This window comes from Punica granatum, chromosome 5 (genome assembly GCF_007655135.1).
Source record: "Punica granatum isolate Tunisia-2019 chromosome 5, ASM765513v2, whole genome shotgun sequence".
In the NCBI taxonomy this organism is placed as follows: domain Eukaryota; kingdom Viridiplantae; phylum Streptophyta; class Magnoliopsida; order Myrtales; family Lythraceae; genus Punica; species Punica granatum.
In genome coordinates, this window is record NC_045131.1 from 8885683 (window position 1) to 8903134 (window position 17452).

The window sequence follows — 17452 nt, forward strand, 5'->3', positions numbered from 1 at the left end:
AAGCTCGAGCGCATCCAGTTGCTCGAGCCCGATTTTCGAGGCGTGCCACCCATGAGCAGGCAGACGGCTCGAGCCCGACCCCAGCGGACAAAACAAAATGAACACTTCACCTCCATGTCACGAGCACACGTGTCTGATAATTGGGAGTTGTCTTCTGTTTCGTGCAGCTTTGCATGACAAATACGGACATCATCATGTGTTGGTGTCTGGAAACTAAGCAGAAACATATACAGCAGCAAGAACGCAGCAGCAGCAGCAGCAGCTGCTGGCAATATGAGCTTTTGCCAAAATCATCTTCTCATTTCCACGAAATCTTAAAGCATATAATTAACTACAAGTAGAACTGATTTTCCTAAGCTTAGGGAAGATCAAATCGGGACGAAGACGAAACAACATATGAGTAAAGACAGGAAAACATTATACATTTGTATCTGATGAAGATTGATTGATGATGAAAGTGCTGGAGGACGACGAGAAGAGAGGAGAGGAGGAAGAAGCTTATTTATACTTCTCATCGAGAAAACCGGAAAATAGTTCGAAAAAGAAAGAGAACTGCGCTAAAGAAGGCTCCTTAGATGCTGGAGATCATATGTCTACTTTGCAGCCGCGGGAATCAATCAAGGGAAGCTGGTCCACTGAGCCCCGCCTCAGCCCCACCAACACGTCGCACCTCACTAACATGCCGTAGTGCCCCGTCCTGATCACCCCGGCCTTATACCTTAGCCTCCCCATCACCACCACCCTCAGCGCCACCACCCCGTATGCCTCGTCCACCGCCAGAGCGTTTGCCACCTCCACCTGCAATGGCACCGCCGTCCCTCCAAGCACTGGGGACAGAGCCACAGTTTTCCGCCTCTCGTGGTAGAGCGGTGGCAGGGCCAACAGTGGCGAGATGGCCTGGTTCCGGTACGAGACGTATGCAGTCAGGTGGTCATAGTATATGGAGACCCTGCGGTTTGGGTTCCGAGTCATGATCGTGAACTGCATGGTGGAGGAGATGAGCGGAGGGGTGCTGGTGTTGAGGTTGTAGATGGCTGCACCGACCACCGAGAACCGTGGCTTCTCCGGGCGGTAGACCAAGTAGACGATCAGGGCAGTGACTCCAGCCAAGAGGAGGAAGACGAATATGGCCGTACAGATAGCGCGGCGGGTGTTCGAGGGCTCGTAAGCTCTGCCAAATTGCTTCTCATTAGCCATTCTCAGTGACCCGCGGTGTTGGCATTTAGCGGGCTCGTGGTTGAAGTCTATGGGGTTGCAACCACCTTCTTCTACTTCTGCTGCTCCTGGCGATGGTGGTGGTGGGTTTTTATGCCCTTCTGCCATGGAAAGAGATAAGGCCACCGATAGATGGGACTGAAACCTCTAGAGAGAGAGAGAGAGAGAGAGAGAGAGAGAGAGAGAGAGAGAGAGAGAGAGATTTGTTTTCGTGGCAAGAGAATATGAATGGCATATGGAACAGAAAAGGAATAATAAAACAGAGGGATAGAGGGCTGTGCTGCTTTTAACCAGAGGTAGATATAGTTAGGCGAACTGTGCTTCATAAGAACAACTTGTACCGTAGAAGTTCGAAAACTCATTAAAAGCACCTTATGGAATGAATAGAAAAACACCCAATAAGCATCTCATTCAAAACAAAGGAGGCTGTTTTATTTGGCAAACTGCGTTGCATGAGAACGGTTTACTTGCACTATAGAAGTTCTTGCTCTCTAGAAGTTCGAAAACTCATTGAAAGTATCTCATCAACAGACAACATTAGGCATCTCATCTCAAACAAAGTGGGCTGTTTTATTTTGGATAATTTTTTTTTTTCCATATAGAAGAGAGTAAAAGAAAAGGAAGAGACGTATTAGCCAATATTTTTGCAAAAGGGAGAGAATAAAGCGGGAAGGTATAAATGCTTCAACCAACTTTTGTATTTCTTAAAACTTTCAAAGATACTGAGCATCAATCAAAAACTTGACAATACTATGTCATTTCCCTTTAAATTCCTAAAATTAGCATATATACTTCCGCTGTTTCTGTACCTATACATGGTCAATCACAAACGTATTATCCCACTTTACACGATACTGAAACATTCTTGGCTCGACAATGAAACCTCGGATTCGGGAAGACGGTAAGTCGATCATATGGTGGAAGTGAACTGGTGGTACCTGTATGTTTGACTGGGAAGAAGAGCTGGGACGGCTAGTTAGGAAGATGTTAGGCAGAGTAGAAGCTTTTGGCAAGCTTGTCGTAGTTCGGGCAAGGGATCTGTCCTCGACAGAGTAGAAAGAATGGATCTTGCATCAAGCAGTCCGGCTGATATGCTCTCCAGAATCGGGTCTTCACTGGCCATGAGTGCTGCCAGTAGCTTTGCACCAGCCATTCTTTCCTGATGGACCCACAAAAATTTCATTTAGTACGAGGATTACATACTCAAAAGATTTGGTCATGAATATTAAGCAGGGCCGCCTAACCAAGGTCAGAAGAATTGAACCAAATTGGCTTTAATAAATTCCAAATATTTTTATGAAATAAATGAAAAGGCCAAAAAGCACCACGCTTCTCTTTGAAAAGGAGGTTGCAATGGTTCCCTCCCAATGCACTCAGTTTACAAACAGAAACCGAGCGAATCGGAAAACCAATTGCTAATTATTCAAGAGTTCATGAAGTTATAATTTAGGAAAATCCGGCTCTTCAACATTAAGTTTTTCAGGCATTATTTGGTTTAGTTCCCACCTCCGCAAGTGATGGCATGTTGCAGATTTTGAAAATGAGGGCATTCACAAATTTAAAGGAATTTTACTTTAATACCTTCTCTGACCCTTCTCTGAGAAACTTCAAGGAGAGCTTGATAAGATCTGATGAATAAGGAATCACCGCAGATTTCAAATGGTAGACTGCCGAGAAAAGAACCTGAAGACATGCAGCCCTGATCTCGCGATCCTTTATGACCTGTATTATATATCATCCACAAGAACATCTTGTGAGACAGATCGGAATGTTTAAAACAAGAAAAAGCTTGATTATTTACGAGATGGAGCCTATTATAAGTTTTCTTGCTGGACATTTGAGGAGGATACCTCACTAGACCTGATGAGAGCTGGAATAGTTTTTCGAGCCAAATGCGTCTTCCCTGAATCAGCAATCTTCTGACAAGCACTGATGAGGACATTAGCCATGCACAAGCGAAACGACAGAGAGAGTGGGGCTTCAAAAGAGGTCGATGAAGAATCATCATTGTCTAATTGACTGATCACATAACTGAGAGTGGACTCTAAATCAGTCATGCCTGCATTTTGAACCATTACGTTAAATATACAATATAAGATAGAAAACTCATGCCATCCAAGACAAAATTAAATCACCTTCAGCTGCAGCAAGCGTGATTTTCTTCTTCAAGGTGTTGGAGTCACCAAATGAGCCAGAAGATGATTGTACTTCAGTGCAGATCATAAGCGCTAGACAGTCGATGCACCCATGTTGTGCTCTTGAAACTGCGATGAAAGAAACACAGCATCTTAGCCTTGCTTGAAAAGCAGCAGAGGTGATGAAAATGCATGAATGAAAACTCAGGCAAAAAGAGACCACTGGGAGCTCTTAGAGCACTATTACAAGCCCTTCACTTCACATATACTGTGCTGGGTCCACAGGGTTCCCCCTGCATCCTCCCATGCGACTGGCTCAGAGCACCAAATCACCTATGTAATAAAAGTACCAAGCAATTTCCCCTCACATTATACCTTCATCCCCATCAAGAGAAGGCCATGACAGAATTTCTTCCAACAATTTCCGAATTCTGATCATCGTGGAGGTAACTGTTATATTCCTCCCTCGTACCTAAAAATCGAAAAATGCAGCAAGTGAGGCTCAAAGATGTAAGCATCGCCATGACTCTTCTGTACAAGTGTAACAAAAAAGACTTCATCGCCATACAATGACTTTCAATGCTGATGTACACGGAAATTACCACGAGGGATGTACAAAGTGAAAACAAACCAGCCTTTATCCTTGACACATCCCGAATGCCTGCAGAATCTTCTAATTGGAAGCAAACTAATGGAAAAAGCACCTACAGAACCAAAATAAAGTCAATTTAGACAATGTTGAACACCACAAGACGTCTACTAACTGAAATCTGAGCTCTTTTCCGCCATGCACATGAGAGGTGAGTCCCATGCATAACACTGCAGTAGTAAGTCATTTGGAGACATGCAGAGACCGAGCAAAAGAGAAAAAGCTGACACCAGGGAAAGGACAGACGGAGAGCAGCGCATGTGGGAAAAGGAAGGTAATAAAATTAATAAGATGGAAAACAAGGACAGGTCATTTACCGTGGGAAGAATACGACCAGAGAGCTCTGCTGCAAGTTTCCGAACATCTTCAAACTCAAATTTGGAAAATGCCCTGAAATATCCATCAATAAAATTAGAAGAGACTAAATCAGGACAGAGTTGAGATTTTTACTTTTTAAGTCCTAGGAGCCTAACAATGTCTGCGGTAAAAAATCAACCTCTTCAGGAGAAGAGCAGTGACACAGTTGTCATGGATGGTGCTTGTGCCATCTGAAATTACACCAAGCCAAAAGGATGAAAGAGATGTGAAGCTTGATAAATCACATAACCATAAATCAAGTAACATGCCATGATGCAAAGTAGCTATCAAAGGAGACAAAGTAGCATACCATGATTAATGTCTTTGTTGTGAAGTTGACCATACACGATAGATGAGTTAAGACTGTTGAAAACTCGTAGTGGAAGCAGCCTAATTATGAGCAATGGGCAAAGGCGCTCAAACAAACACTTTTGCATCTCAGAGTCCTCATGCGGAGAGGTTTCACTCACCAACCTAAGCAAGTAGGTTTTCATAAAATTGCGATCATTATAAATACCACCACCTAAAACTAGATATTGCAGCAGCGAAGAATACTGAGACATACTCTTCCTGTTCCTGCATGCATTTTAGGACACGATTTGTTTTCATAAAATTGCGATCATTATAAATACCACCACCTAAAACTAGATATTGCAGCAGCGAAGAATACTGAGACATACTCTTCCTGTTCCTGCATGCATTTTAGGACACGATTGAGAATGATATCAGCAGCATCTGCTAAGTGTTCGCTTATATAACTCAAAAACTTGACAACAATGGCATTTGATGGCTCGGTAAAAAGCTTGTCAATCAGTGGCCCTGCCATTATTTTCCAGTCCTGAACCTACATTACCACAAAAATTGACCATTAAGAACAGTGGAACTTCAGATAAAATAACCATCGGTACAATGATATCTCTTATTCATGAGTGGGAGTATAAATATAATTTTTGTAGCATCAAGAAGGTGATAATTCATATAAATATCAAAGAAGCATGAGTAAGCACCAATTGAATAAGAGTTTAGCTAGGAGTGCTTCACCGCTTTCAGTTTTTCTTTCTAATTTGGAAAATATGCTAGCTCATACCAAGCACAGCAAATTGGTAGCTAAGATTTGTGAACAATAGGATTTAACTTGGAAACTCCATTTCCACCTGGTTCAAATACTAAATCAACTAAATTGCCTTCCCATTACACATATGAAATGACTGAGCAGCATTAAGTTACCCCTGGGCCAGCTAAAGCATCAACATTACAAATGTCTGAAAGTCCCACATTTTGCATTTTGGGAAAGGCTTTCAAAATGTCAACATAGCAGAGAGTAGAACATTGGATAGGATGTTATACAGTCTATGGTAGTAGAAACAAAATCTAGCAATATAGACAAGAGTTTCCATGAAACAGAGAAGTTATAAAGTGCAGTCATCACACAACAATGCAAATGTCAAGGCCTGGTAAATATATTTGACCAAGGATGAAAATATATGCCAAGATAGGACAGTTTGTGCACATTCCTTTAATAAATACAAGCAATGGGCCGTGCATTATAGTTTCCTGGACAATGACCTGAATCAAATACATCGAGAATAGTATATCTCTTACATTTTCAGACCACTCTGTCATCAGCTTGAGAACTTTGTCAGCATCAAACTTTGAGCCTGCCAGTGTCCAAAAGGATGTTTGTGAGTAAAAACTGGAGCTCCCTAAGTTTAAGACATTAGAATAATCTGAATCTACGAGAGTCAAACTGCCACTGTGCTTCTTTCTTTGTGCTACACTAGTATGATTTAACTGGAAATAAATTGACTGGAAAACATAAGTTGGGAACCTATCCCCATAGGGAACCTGTATTAGACGCATTATACTTTTGATACAGAAATGGAACTAAATGCTAGAAGTGTGATTAATTGTAAGCTTAAGAGGACCACAAAAACTACATAATGTTTTCTTATTTATGAAGCAGGAGCAATGTGAATATTCGAGATAAAATCCAATTTTCGCATACAGAAAGTTCTGTTAGTAATCCAATTTTCTGAAAGACCCTATACCTTCAACCGTGATTCCAGAGGTTTTTGGAAAGTCCAAGCTATTGCTAAGGTTGCTGTGACAAAGAAATAAGTATGATGAAAGTTTGATGGATAAAATCTAAAAAATTTAAATTCATAGTTAGGTAAACTATAAACATCAGATGCAGAGAGAGGGATAAAGGGACCTTAGAGAGTCGAGCAGCATACTAATTACTTCAGGTTCCTGATTGTGATATTTAAGGACCCCAATGAATGCATCTTTAACAGATAATTGCAATTCAATATCTGAAGAATAGAGAAGACGAACTAGAGCAGGCAACACATATGAAGGCTCTGCAGGACAAAAAGTAATTAGTCAACCAAATTATGGTAATCTAGATGCAAATTTTCCCCATCAAAATTAAAGGCTAAAGGAAAGTCTACACAATCATCGCATAAAGGATTCCAGAATTCTTTGGGGTCAAAGGAACAAAAACAGCAATAACATGAAACTCATAAGGGAACTATAATGGAACAGGCTCAGCTCTCTCTAAAGAAATGAACTTTCTTTGACTAAGGATATACCAATCATAGGGAGCAAATTTGTCGCTGCTCTGCAGATTGCAGGTTCTCCACTCTCAAGACATCCTAGCAAATAGTTTGAGATATCTCGCCTGTGATACATAGTTTTGACCAAATGAGAAATAGGCCAGGGTGATAGATATTTATTAATTACATAAGAAAATGGAAGACTTTTCCTCCCCCCATTTTTTGGAAAGGTTTGAAAAAGGAAAACTTAAAAGGCCAAAGAAACTCAAAAGCATCCTCTCACCATGCCAAATGAGGTAATCCATCAGCTGACGTCAGTGAAATTTGGATAATTTCTGATATAACATCAAGGGCATTCCTCTGCTGGAGATTATTCCCACAAGCGAGACGTTCCAGAACCTCTTTAAGGCACTCACCATCAATACTCCTGAAAAAAAAATTATATAAGTCATACATGAGTATCCTAAACAATAGAAGATATCAGTACCGTCACAAACTGATCATAGAAGAACAAATTTCATACATAGAGCAATATTCTGCGACAAGTATGACAACAGCTCGAGCTGTTCCATCCCTCTTGTCAAGGAGCTGCAGCAATAATGGAAGCACCGCATCCATCTGCCTTGTGTCAATAAGAATGCCTTCAGAAGAGTAGTTCAGCTTAAATATGGTCCCCTTAAATATACCAACGACCAGATCTATCACATCTTCATCTCCGGAGTTCAGCTTCAAGATGTAGAAAGAATATGAGTTCAGCTCAATGACCACTTCAATGTCTGTATTACAGAATGGTAACAGAAACATTGCAGGTACTGCCAGGCTCATATGAACCGATTTACTTTAACACTAAGGTTCTGTTAATTTCCAGACTAAACATCTGGATACCGCGTTACCTATTCAATTTTAACTGGTCTTTTTTCAATTTTTTCAAAGATAATATATGAATGTGCTGGAACATCAAAGCCAGTTAATCAGGATATCTACATAACCAGACCAATAAAAGTAAAACAGCTCATATGATTGAGGCAGTTTACGGCAAGATATGATAATACAGCAGTAAGGCAAGTATTGATCATTTTTTAGTGTTGGTCAAACAGAAACTTGATGACATTATAATTTCTCTAATACAGGAGGCAGGAATTACCTGAGATATAAGAACCTCCGATATTTGCAGGCCATATTCTGACATTACGCTTTCAAATCTCCTGCCAACAAGACGACCCAACAAAAGACATAGGCAATTCAGGAAAAAGTTTCTGGTCTCTGCAGCCCCATCCTTGTGTTTGCTAGGGTTGTAAGAGCTTCGCTCTGCATAAAGCTGCAATTTTTCCCATCAGAGACAGAACAGGAAAAAGTGCAAAATGCATGCACGTTTCTCAATAGGTATAAAACTTTACTGCTTAAATCCACATTATACTCTATTTGTGTCATGCATCGGAAATTACTAAGCCCCAATTTGTTAGATCATTTATCTATCCAATAGACACGATGAACCAAATCAATTTGAACATTTCATGGCACTGATGTCCCTCAAATAGGCCTTACCTATGGGCATTCCATCTACTAATCCGTCTTACGCAGTAAATGTGTTTGTTTCAACATAATTTTGAGTGCTGAAAATTAAGTGCTAAATTTTTAAGTGATGAACAAAATAAGTGCTTATTTAATTAAGCCAATTTTGTTTGGTGGGTCAAGTGCTAAACTGTCGAAGTTATTTGAAATGTTATTTCACTTTGATCACACAGTATTTTTTCTTTTTTCAATTTTGACCCAATTCTTTGATTATCTTTTCGTTATTTCTGAAAATTAAAAAAAATGAAATTGAAAAAAAAAAGGGTCGCGGTTTCAAATCGGACGGGAAGCGGGCACTGGCGACGCTGTCGCCAGGTACCACCTCCACAGTGGAGGTTTCCGGCGAGCATAGAGGACGCCACCAACCTCCTCTATGGCGGTAGTGGCCCCAATCCCCGCCACCACCTCCATAGAGGAGATCGCCAACGTCCAGTGGTGGCTGGAATCGGGCACCAATGCCCCGATTCCTTCACATTGATTCAGTCATCTTCCACAGTATTTTTTACTTAACTTAATCAATTAAGTCAATTTGATTTGCATTTAACAAACAAGCTGAACCCAATTAAGTGTTGAAAATTTAATTTCAACACTTAATTATGTTATCAAACACACCCTACGTCTTTCGGATGGAGAAGTATCATTCAAAAAAAAACCTTAGGGATGTTAAAATAGAATCAAATTAGAGATTTCATTAACCTGGATACCAGACAAGTACTGCTCCAGCCGTTCTCTACAATTCTGTGAAAAGTTGAGTTCCTCTAGGTGCAAGAGCACACTGTAATGCTTCCAACATGATGAGAGTAGAAGTTCCCGAGCTTTGAGAATTTCCATGTCTGTTGTTCAGATGTTATGATGAAGAGTTAGCACACAATGAAAAGTGCTAATGAGATAATAAATAGATAAGAAGCATATAAGACCTGCCTCTTCTCGCAAACGGCCATTATGTTCGTTTAGATCTTGCAACCACTTAAGGACTCTTTCCAATCCTCTAGCATGTAAAGGCCGACTCTTTCTGCTCCACTAAATTGGATTGCAAAAGAAGGTTACTCTATAAGGATAGGTAATCCACATATATTAACTCCAAGATAGCTTGAAATTCAGGGTAAGTTATTGACCATTGACTACCTGACAATATATTCTTGCAGAGAAAAATTAAGAAGCACTAAAAGTAATATTGTGGTTTTTTAACCAATGCTATGGAAGATAACTCAGGGGTTCGTAGTTTCTACTTTCTAGCACACATTCACTGCCCATCTAATAATCAAACAACCCCATTTCCAGCTTATGACTGTTATATGTGTCCTACTGAATTATGAGCTTTCAGCTCCTGAGAATATGAAGAGCTATGACAGAATTATTATTTTAAGACAAATCAGATTCTCTTTAACTCTCCCCAAGTCCAAAAGGTTTTTCCAGATAATGCAATCCAGGAGATCTACATATCATGCTTTTGTCCGCCAGTCATTTGGAAGCCTAGTGGATTTATTCTAATTAGTTTTCTTCTTTTAATCTGCCATGAAATAAATTTCATAAAGTTGGTAAACGGACCTCCTATTTGGTATCAGGAGCATACTAGGCTGAACAACAATCCTTGAATCCACGGGACTCGATCAACCCATGTAATTAGCAACATATTTGTTCATACAGATATTGGATCAAACATCTTTTCCAATTCAATTATCATCATCAACAAAATACAAAAAGAAACTTAAGAGAGACAGTGGCTGAAGTGACCATACAGCAAGGAGTCTTTGAACTAGATTGATGAGTTCTGGCAACTGATCCCACAGCAAAGTCTCCCTCCCTCTGTTTGAGATCGTCTGAGTCTCTTTTGCTTTCTTCTCACCAATACCAGGCAATGAAGGGACTGCTTCCTTAGATGTATTAAAATCAGATATTCTTATCTTGTTTTTTAGGCTATCATCCTTTCTTGTTAATGCTTCGGTAATCGCCAAACAACAATCAGCAGCAGATATTGACAGTCGAGAAGGCAGTTCATAACCATCACTCACAGTGCTGCATATAAGAAAAATAGAAAGGTAACGTATGCCCTACAATTCTTTTATCACAGATGGAAAATTGGATTGAAAATTTTTGCAGAGTCAGAAGGTCATATATCACATCCAATTGATATCGCAGAGTTCACAGAGGAAGACAAATCGTGAGGCATAGCAGAGCCTACAACATGATTGATGAGTGTAAGATCTAATAGTAATAGCCTACAGAAAGTGTTGTTAGAGGGTTATCAAATCAATTTTGCAACATCACAGATGATCTATTCAAGCTCATAAATAAATTTTAAAGTTTTCTCTTATTTTCTAGAAACGCGAGAAAGCTCAGAGTTGCAAGCATTTTCTTCATTTACTTCTTAGTCCATCAGTATCATACTGAGTTCGTCAGTATGACATGCTCAGCATGAACAAATCACAAGGGAGCCCATACCTTCCTCTGGATACAATAGCAGAAAGATGTGAAATACATGTACAGAGTATCTCAATCATGGCACTGTACTTCTCCCTTAACCCTGAAATAGGAAGAAATAACACAAAATCATCGTCATCAATCTCCAAAATAGTGAAGCATCTCAACCGCAATTCAGCTTTTCCAGTATAGCAGAAATTTTAAACTGACAAAAAACTGAATAGCTCTTATCGAACGAAGGCACCCTCCTTAAGTCCGAGAAGATCAGAGGCAAAAGAAGATGCACGGAGATCAATCAACAAAAAACAAAGACAAACTCAACATGAGATAAATAGGAGAAGTGTTTTTACCACTCAATGAATACTGAGTCATTGTGCTTTCATACTCCACAAGCTCTCGCACAAGAGTACACCAACCGAGCGCGATATAACGATCTTCTTTTCTGGAGATGATGTTCACAAGGTCCCGCATGAGAGACTGAAAGATAAACTCGTCTTGAAAAAGCCAGCTAAGAAGTATCAAAACTTGGCCACCATGCTTCGACTCCTTACTTCGAAGCGACTGTGCGAGAAAAGCAGATGATTCAGACAATTCGCAAGGGGAACACATTTGCATCAGAAGAGTTCACACCAATAATCTAATTCATGGATGTGCGATTAACTACGTACATGCTCGACCATCGGGATGATAATTTGATCCCATAGTCCATTTTAGCTAACGGATGAACTTCGGAAGAGCAAAACCCACTAGGCAGTTCAATCATTGGGATGAATTCATCTCGATGCTTACACTCAGCCAACTAGCAGTTAATTAACGCAGTCAAATGTACGTCGGATTATCCGCGGCTTACCGAGAGAATGAGTTCTGGAGCTCGGAGAGAACCGACAAACAGCGTCGCGGAGCTTCTTGGGGCGAGCAGAGAGGAGAGCGCTCATCGCCCTCCCGAGGGTCACGGACACCATCGAGTCCGTGTTTGACCTCGGCACCACAAGCTGCTGCTCTCCTTCCTCCATTGGACAGGCAGCCGATCAGAGCTGAAACTCGTTGGCGCCAAACTATGGGAACAAAAACTGAAAACTCCCGGAGCTTCCGAGAACTTCCAGCTATGGCAGAATGCGTTCGGTCCTCCTCCTTCTGGAGACTGCCAAGGCAACGAGGAAGAAAGAACACAGAGCAACCGCCATTGGTGAGGATAATGGGCCAAGCAACCTGAGCCCAAGAAATATTGGGTCTTTGATCCGAATTCCCTTCAATCGAAGCCCGTTCTTATTCCATTCAAGGGCCCGAAGAGTCTTCTGCAAGCCGACAGGGTACGAGGTTTCCAAGCCAAGAGGGAAGAAGAAAAAGAGTAGTCGGGAGGAGGTTTCTATGGAACAGTGGGCTGCTTGGTACCGCTCCCTCCCTCCACCGTTTGATTCTGGGGAGCCCCTCCGTTCACTTGCCGGTTGAAGAGGCTACAGGTTTTATAAATAAATAATTCAGATGGTTCAAAGTTGTGATTTTTTTGATAATCTCAGTTCAATGTATGATAATTCTCCGGATTTGAATTATGATCTCATCTTATGCTAGAATTATCAAAATAAACTTTCAACTTTTAGTATCCATTAATCTGAAGTAAGTTATCACATTTTGTAATTGATTTATCGACAAATTTTCAATGTTCGATAGCATCGGTTCAAATTTTTCCGGTTTGGACTAAATTATTACTTCTTGTGCTTAAATTATTGAAAAGCTTTCAATTTTCGATGAATTCAGTTGTACATGCGATAACTTCCTCTAATTTAAACTAAACTATCATATCTTGTAATTGAGTTATTTAAAAATTTGAACTTTCGATAACATTAGTTCGGCTTTCGATAACTTTCCAGGTTGTCACATCTTTGTAATAGAGTTATTTAAAAATTTTAATTTTCAATAACATTAGTCGGCGTTCGATAACTTCCCAGGTTGTCACATCTTGTATTTGGGCCAAAATGTGATAACTGCTTTTAACTATTTCTTGATAATCCCAACTACTTGAGCTAAGTTATTACAGTTTCTCTCTTAATAGCTAAGTTATCACAATTTCAACTGATGAGTTTGGGATGACAGACAAGAAAAATAAGATATCAAAATTGCTCAGGCAGAAGAATCCTCCACTGAGGAAGGCTCTATTCATTATCTGGGGAAGGTGGAAGCTCTGTTTCTATCTGATCTGAACAATAAAAGAATAAAATTTCTTGCTTTTCAGAAGGATCCTCACAATCCAATGGGGAAGGCTCTATTCGGCATCTCAGGAAGGGGTTCAAAGCTCTGGTCTTGTCATCTCCATTTCAACACCTCTGATCACTTTCTTGAAGCCCAAGCCCCTCCCTTTGGACGTTGGCTATGGAGGCTGTTCGAGGTCTCTTCAGTAGCATAGGCGAGATGCCTATATCTGTGTTCTTCAGGGGCGCCAGGTACTGTAAAACTCACCTGTAAAGTTTTGTTCTGATTGCCTCGTGCCATGACACAATGATGAACCCAGAAAAGGAAAAATATTCAACGGAAAAGTTAATCCTCAGAATGTAGTTTATTTTCTCGCGCGTGTGTTTCCTGGTGTTGGTGAAGTTATTGTCTTGTAGTAAGATATTGATGGCCACCTGCAGGCTGTGGCTTGTTTCGTCGCTGTACTATCTTGCCTCTGTCTGATGGCAGCCCAACCATTAGACTAGATGGCCATCCAGCAAGTGATCTCAGAAAAATGATTTGCAGAATCGCAAACTGCAGATCATTTGTTAACAATCTCCAGGAGTTGCGTTTTTCCTGTTGCTCGAAATAACTTTGCATTTTCACTGGAATGAGGATAGGAAAATCCACAGAGCTAGGATAATAGAATTATGCCGAAAGGAAAACTGTTATGAATGAGAGAAACCATTTGGTAGTGAAATAACCATAGACAGGTTACCATTTCCTGGGCTCCCATTTCTACGTTCTGTTCTGTCATACCGACTGTTGGCATTTTGGCTTTTCACTTTTGTTTTCCTAATTCTGGTTTTTGCAATGGAATGGCTAGGAGTGTATTTAAGGAGGATGAACTTGGGATGGACATTATGCAGATCGCAATTCCGGCAACATTGACTTTAGCAGCAGATCCCATTGCTTCTCTAATCGATACAGCATTTATTGGTCATATAGGTTCGTGTTCTCCTGTGTGTACTTCCTAGAAATTCTGTTCCAGAAGACAGCATTTATCCGCCCTTTGACGTGCAATTGAACTATTCTCTTGTCCGCCCTCCTCGGATTTCAGACTTTTCATGCTTAATTAATAAAATGTGAAATTATATATATCATGCATTGAAGAAAATTCTAACAAACTTTTGCGTGATTCTCTTGTAAATGGTACATGTTCTGTCTATGTTAGTTTGATTTAATAGATCCTCGGTGAATGAGTTATTCAGGTCCTGTTGAGCTTGCTGCTGTAGGAGTTTCTATCGCTGTTTTCAATCAAGTATCAAAGATTACAATATTCCCGCTCGTCAGTATCACTACCTCATTTATTGCGGAAGAAGATTCGATGATACCAACTCGAATCGACCGGCATAAGTACGCATCAATTTTTTGCATTTGGAACGGGTTGCGCAGTCAACAACGGAATGGATCTGGAAATGGAACATCTGTTAACGGAACTAGGTACATTTTTTACTTCGTTGTATCTCTTTCCTCTGTCCTAACTTCCAAAGAGTAGGCGAGTACTAGCAAGACCATTGGAAGTGCCAGGAAATTTCCCTGAGTCGATACAATAACAACGAATCTTACGATAGTGAATATATTTTTAATCAGATTCAACAAATTAATCATCTTCCACCACCAGCAGCTGTGAGAAAGAGCCCCGAATAAAGAGTAAGAGGAAACACATTCCGTCCGCTTCATCAGCTATGGTGATCGGGAGTGTTCTCGGGCTTCTACAGACTTTGTCCCTTATCATTACTGCCAGACCGATGTTAAGTTACATGGGTGTGATATCGGTAAGTTTTCATCTGTACTATAAATGGACAGCAGTCATAGCTCAGTACAGCCTATCCCACGAAAACCCGGGAAAACTATCTCTTAGACTAGATTTGGAATGCATTTTCCATGGACTCAGGATTCACCGATGCTAAAGCCAGCAAAACAGTACTTAACCCTGAGGTCACTCGGTGCTCCGGCTGTTCTTCTGTCTCTTGTTATGCAAGGAATATTCCGAGGATTTAAGGATACAAAAACTCCCCTATATGCTACAGGTGAGTCACCAAGCGCTCCCCATAAAATTTATTATCCGCTTGTGCCTTACGTACTTGCCCTTACTCCTCACTGTACCTCGTGAGTGATTTGTATCAAATTTTATTTTCGTTTTCTGTCGGTTTCAATGCAGTCGTGGGTGATGCAGCGAATGTCATATTAGACTATGCATTCATATTCGTTCTTCGAATGGGTGTTACTGGGGCTGCCATAGCTCATGTTATTTCGCAGTATGTTCCTTTTGCTGATGCTGTTAGTTTGTAGATAATTTGCTCCTGCATTTTGTATTTTCATTTAGTAGTTTCAGCACCGCTGACTCTCCATGCGGTTTTTTCAGATATTTGATTTCATTCATACTCTTGTGGAAGCTAACGAGACAAGTGAACCTAGTACCTCCAAGCATAAAGGATCTAAAATTCAAGCGGTTTTTTAAAAGTGGTAAGGCTCGTTTTCATCTTCCTCAATCTTGTGCCATTTCAGGGAACTTCTTGGAACCTTGAAAGTAACCAAAGAACGGTGCTCTCATCACGTTCCCTTAAAAGGAGCGAAGACATCTACAAATGGAATTGACATAAACTGTGATAATTTCAACTCCCAGTTTCTTTTTCTTTTTGCCGTTGCAGTTTCTGTCTGCCTCCTTATTGATATCGCCTATCCGCATTTTTGTCAGGGTTTCTCTTATTGGTAAGAGTAATAGCTGTAACATTCTGCGTTACCTTAGCAGCATCGTTAGCTGCAAGGCATGGAATGACTTCAATGGCGGCATTCCAAGTCTGCTTGCAGATTTGGCTTGCAAGCTCTTTGCTCGCTGATGGACTAGCTATTGCTGGGCAAGTAAGAAACTATCTCAATAATGAAAGGTGAAAATATAAGATAAGGAAATAGCTCTACGCTCCCTTTTTTGGTATCCATATGAGTCCAATCACATGCCCTGCTGATAGGAGTATTCACATTTCTCAGGCTATCCTTGCTGGTGCTTTTGCAGCGGAGGATTACGGGAAGGTCACTGCTACCGCTTCCCGTGTATTACAGGTAAAATAAGTTTTTCCAACTGTGACTAGCTCTCATTTTAAACCCCTACACTGCATCCTAAAGTTGTTTTTATCCAAGCGTGCAGTTGTGCTTGGTTTTGGGGCTTGGACTCTTGGCCGTGCTCGAAACGGTGCTACCTTTCACATCCAGATTATTCACAAATGACGACAAGGTCCTACGACTTATCAGGGTCGGAATCCCGGTAGGCCTCTTACCTTAACATCAAGCACGAGAGTACTAATCTTAGTTCACTTTGGGCTGGATTTTCTCGGGACTGAAGTTTCTATTTTCCTCTACAATCAGTTCATTGCGCTGACTCAACCCCTGAATGCTTGAGCATTTGTGTTTGATGGGATCAACAACGGTGCATCTGATTTTGCGTACTCCTCCTATTCGATGGTAAGTAATCGGTCATTTAGTAATCCATCCTTCTATTTGTTCCCTTTCTGGGTTCATTACAGTTTAACTGAAGTCTTCTCCTTATCTCTATCACCTGCAGGTATCAGTGGCGATCGTGAGCATCATATGCTTGCTCTCACTATCCTCAAGCCACGGTTTTATTGGTATCTGGGTTGCCCTGACAGTATACATGAGTTTAAGGGCATTTGCCGGGTTTCTTAGGTACAAACAGACTTTTCTTCTGGAAAATTAAAACTGTAAATTCTCTCTTCAATTAATCGATCTGCTCTAACTCGTAACATTTAACTTCTGCAGGATTGGAACTGGAACGGGACCTTGGAGCTTTCTTCGCGCCAAGCAGTCAGGTGTCAATCATTAAGACTACTTATGTTCATTCTAGGACGGAAGAGTTGCTCCAGCAACTCCATGTAACTTTGCTTTCAATGATGTTCTATACTTCGGAGATAGTATACTTTTATTTCACCCATTATATGCATTAAAAAAAAATTGTCGATCCGACTTCCGAGACTCTGCCTTCGTAACTATTTAAACGTAATGAAAGCATGCTATCTATCGAGCATCTCCGTGCTTCCTTTACAAGTCATAGCTCGTTAAAGGTGACGTGTGAATTATCCGAACTCTTACGAAGAAGCAACCCATCATATGGAGCCAGGAAGAACCGCAGCAAAACAAACCAACCAGTTCTTCTAGGAATGGTGTTTCAGGAATAATATTAGGACTCAGGTTTCGACCTGGCCAGCCCAGATAAACGAAACCAAACAATCCCTACTCCAGCAACTAAAAAAACAGCTCTCCCAGATTCGGATTTCAGGCACAATTTATGTCCGGTTTGAACCTGTTCCATACCGTGATAAATC

At 40.7% G+C, this 17452-nt stretch overlaps 3 protein-coding genes across 6 annotated transcripts; 1 reads left to right on the forward strand and 2 right to left on the reverse strand.

The window, feature by feature from the left end:
- Positions 1-585: 585 nt before the first annotated feature.
- Positions 586-1323, reverse strand: LOC116208936 (NDR1/HIN1-like protein 12). Its single transcript, XM_031542512.1, has one exon. The coding sequence runs from the start codon at positions 1321-1323 to the stop codon at positions 586-588; it is 738 nt and encodes a 245-aa protein (XP_031398372.1).
- LOC116207678 lies at positions 1178-11598 on the reverse strand. Of its 2 annotated transcripts, none has more exons than XM_031540736.1 (24): positions 11573-11598; positions 11255-11465; positions 10926-11007; positions 10223-10499; positions 9401-9503; positions 9180-9316; positions 8056-8229; positions 7435-7637; positions 7195-7338; positions 6948-7036; positions 6569-6716; positions 6405-6457; positions 5959-6014; positions 5037-5200; positions 4667-4830; positions 4496-4547; positions 4317-4389; positions 3953-4054; positions 3726-3822; positions 3351-3479; positions 3066-3274; positions 2797-2937; positions 2154-2374; positions 1178-1313 (listed from the first exon to the last, which is right to left on the reverse strand). In XM_031540736.1, exons 1-23 carry the CDS (start codon positions 11582-11584, stop codon positions 2192-2194), a joined length of 3003 nt encoding a protein of 1000 aa, XP_031396596.1. In that variant the 5' UTR covers positions 11585-11598; the 3' UTR covers positions 1178-1313; positions 2154-2191. The 2 variants fall into 2 exon arrangements, with proteins under 2 accessions (XP_031396596.1, XP_031396595.1); XM_031540735.1 differs by having other exon boundaries at positions 1179-1316.
- Positions 11599-12864: 1266 nt separating this feature from the next.
- Positions 12865-17102, forward strand: LOC116207680 (protein DETOXIFICATION 42-like). 3 transcript variants are annotated; one of them, XM_031540741.1, is made up of 13 exons: positions 12865-13342; positions 13939-14060; positions 14324-14555; positions 14740-14890; positions 15010-15145; positions 15277-15373; positions 15624-15721; positions 15814-16003; positions 16104-16175; positions 16261-16377; positions 16479-16574; positions 16675-16796; positions 16890-17102. In XM_031540741.1, exons 1-11 carry the CDS (start codon positions 13272-13274, stop codon positions 16489-16491), a joined length of 1299 nt encoding a protein of 432 aa, XP_031396601.1. In that variant the 5' UTR covers positions 12865-13271; the 3' UTR covers positions 16492-16574; positions 16675-16796; positions 16890-17102. The 3 variants fall into 3 exon arrangements, with proteins under 3 accessions (XP_031396601.1, XP_031396602.1, XP_031396600.1); XM_031540742.1 differs by lacking the exon at positions 15624-15721 and adding an exon at positions 15481-15581 and having other exon boundaries at positions 12874-13342; positions 15814-15977; XM_031540740.1 differs by lacking the exon at positions 15624-15721 and adding an exon at positions 15481-15581 and having other exon boundaries at positions 12877-13342.
- Positions 17103-17452: the final 350 nt, after the last annotated feature.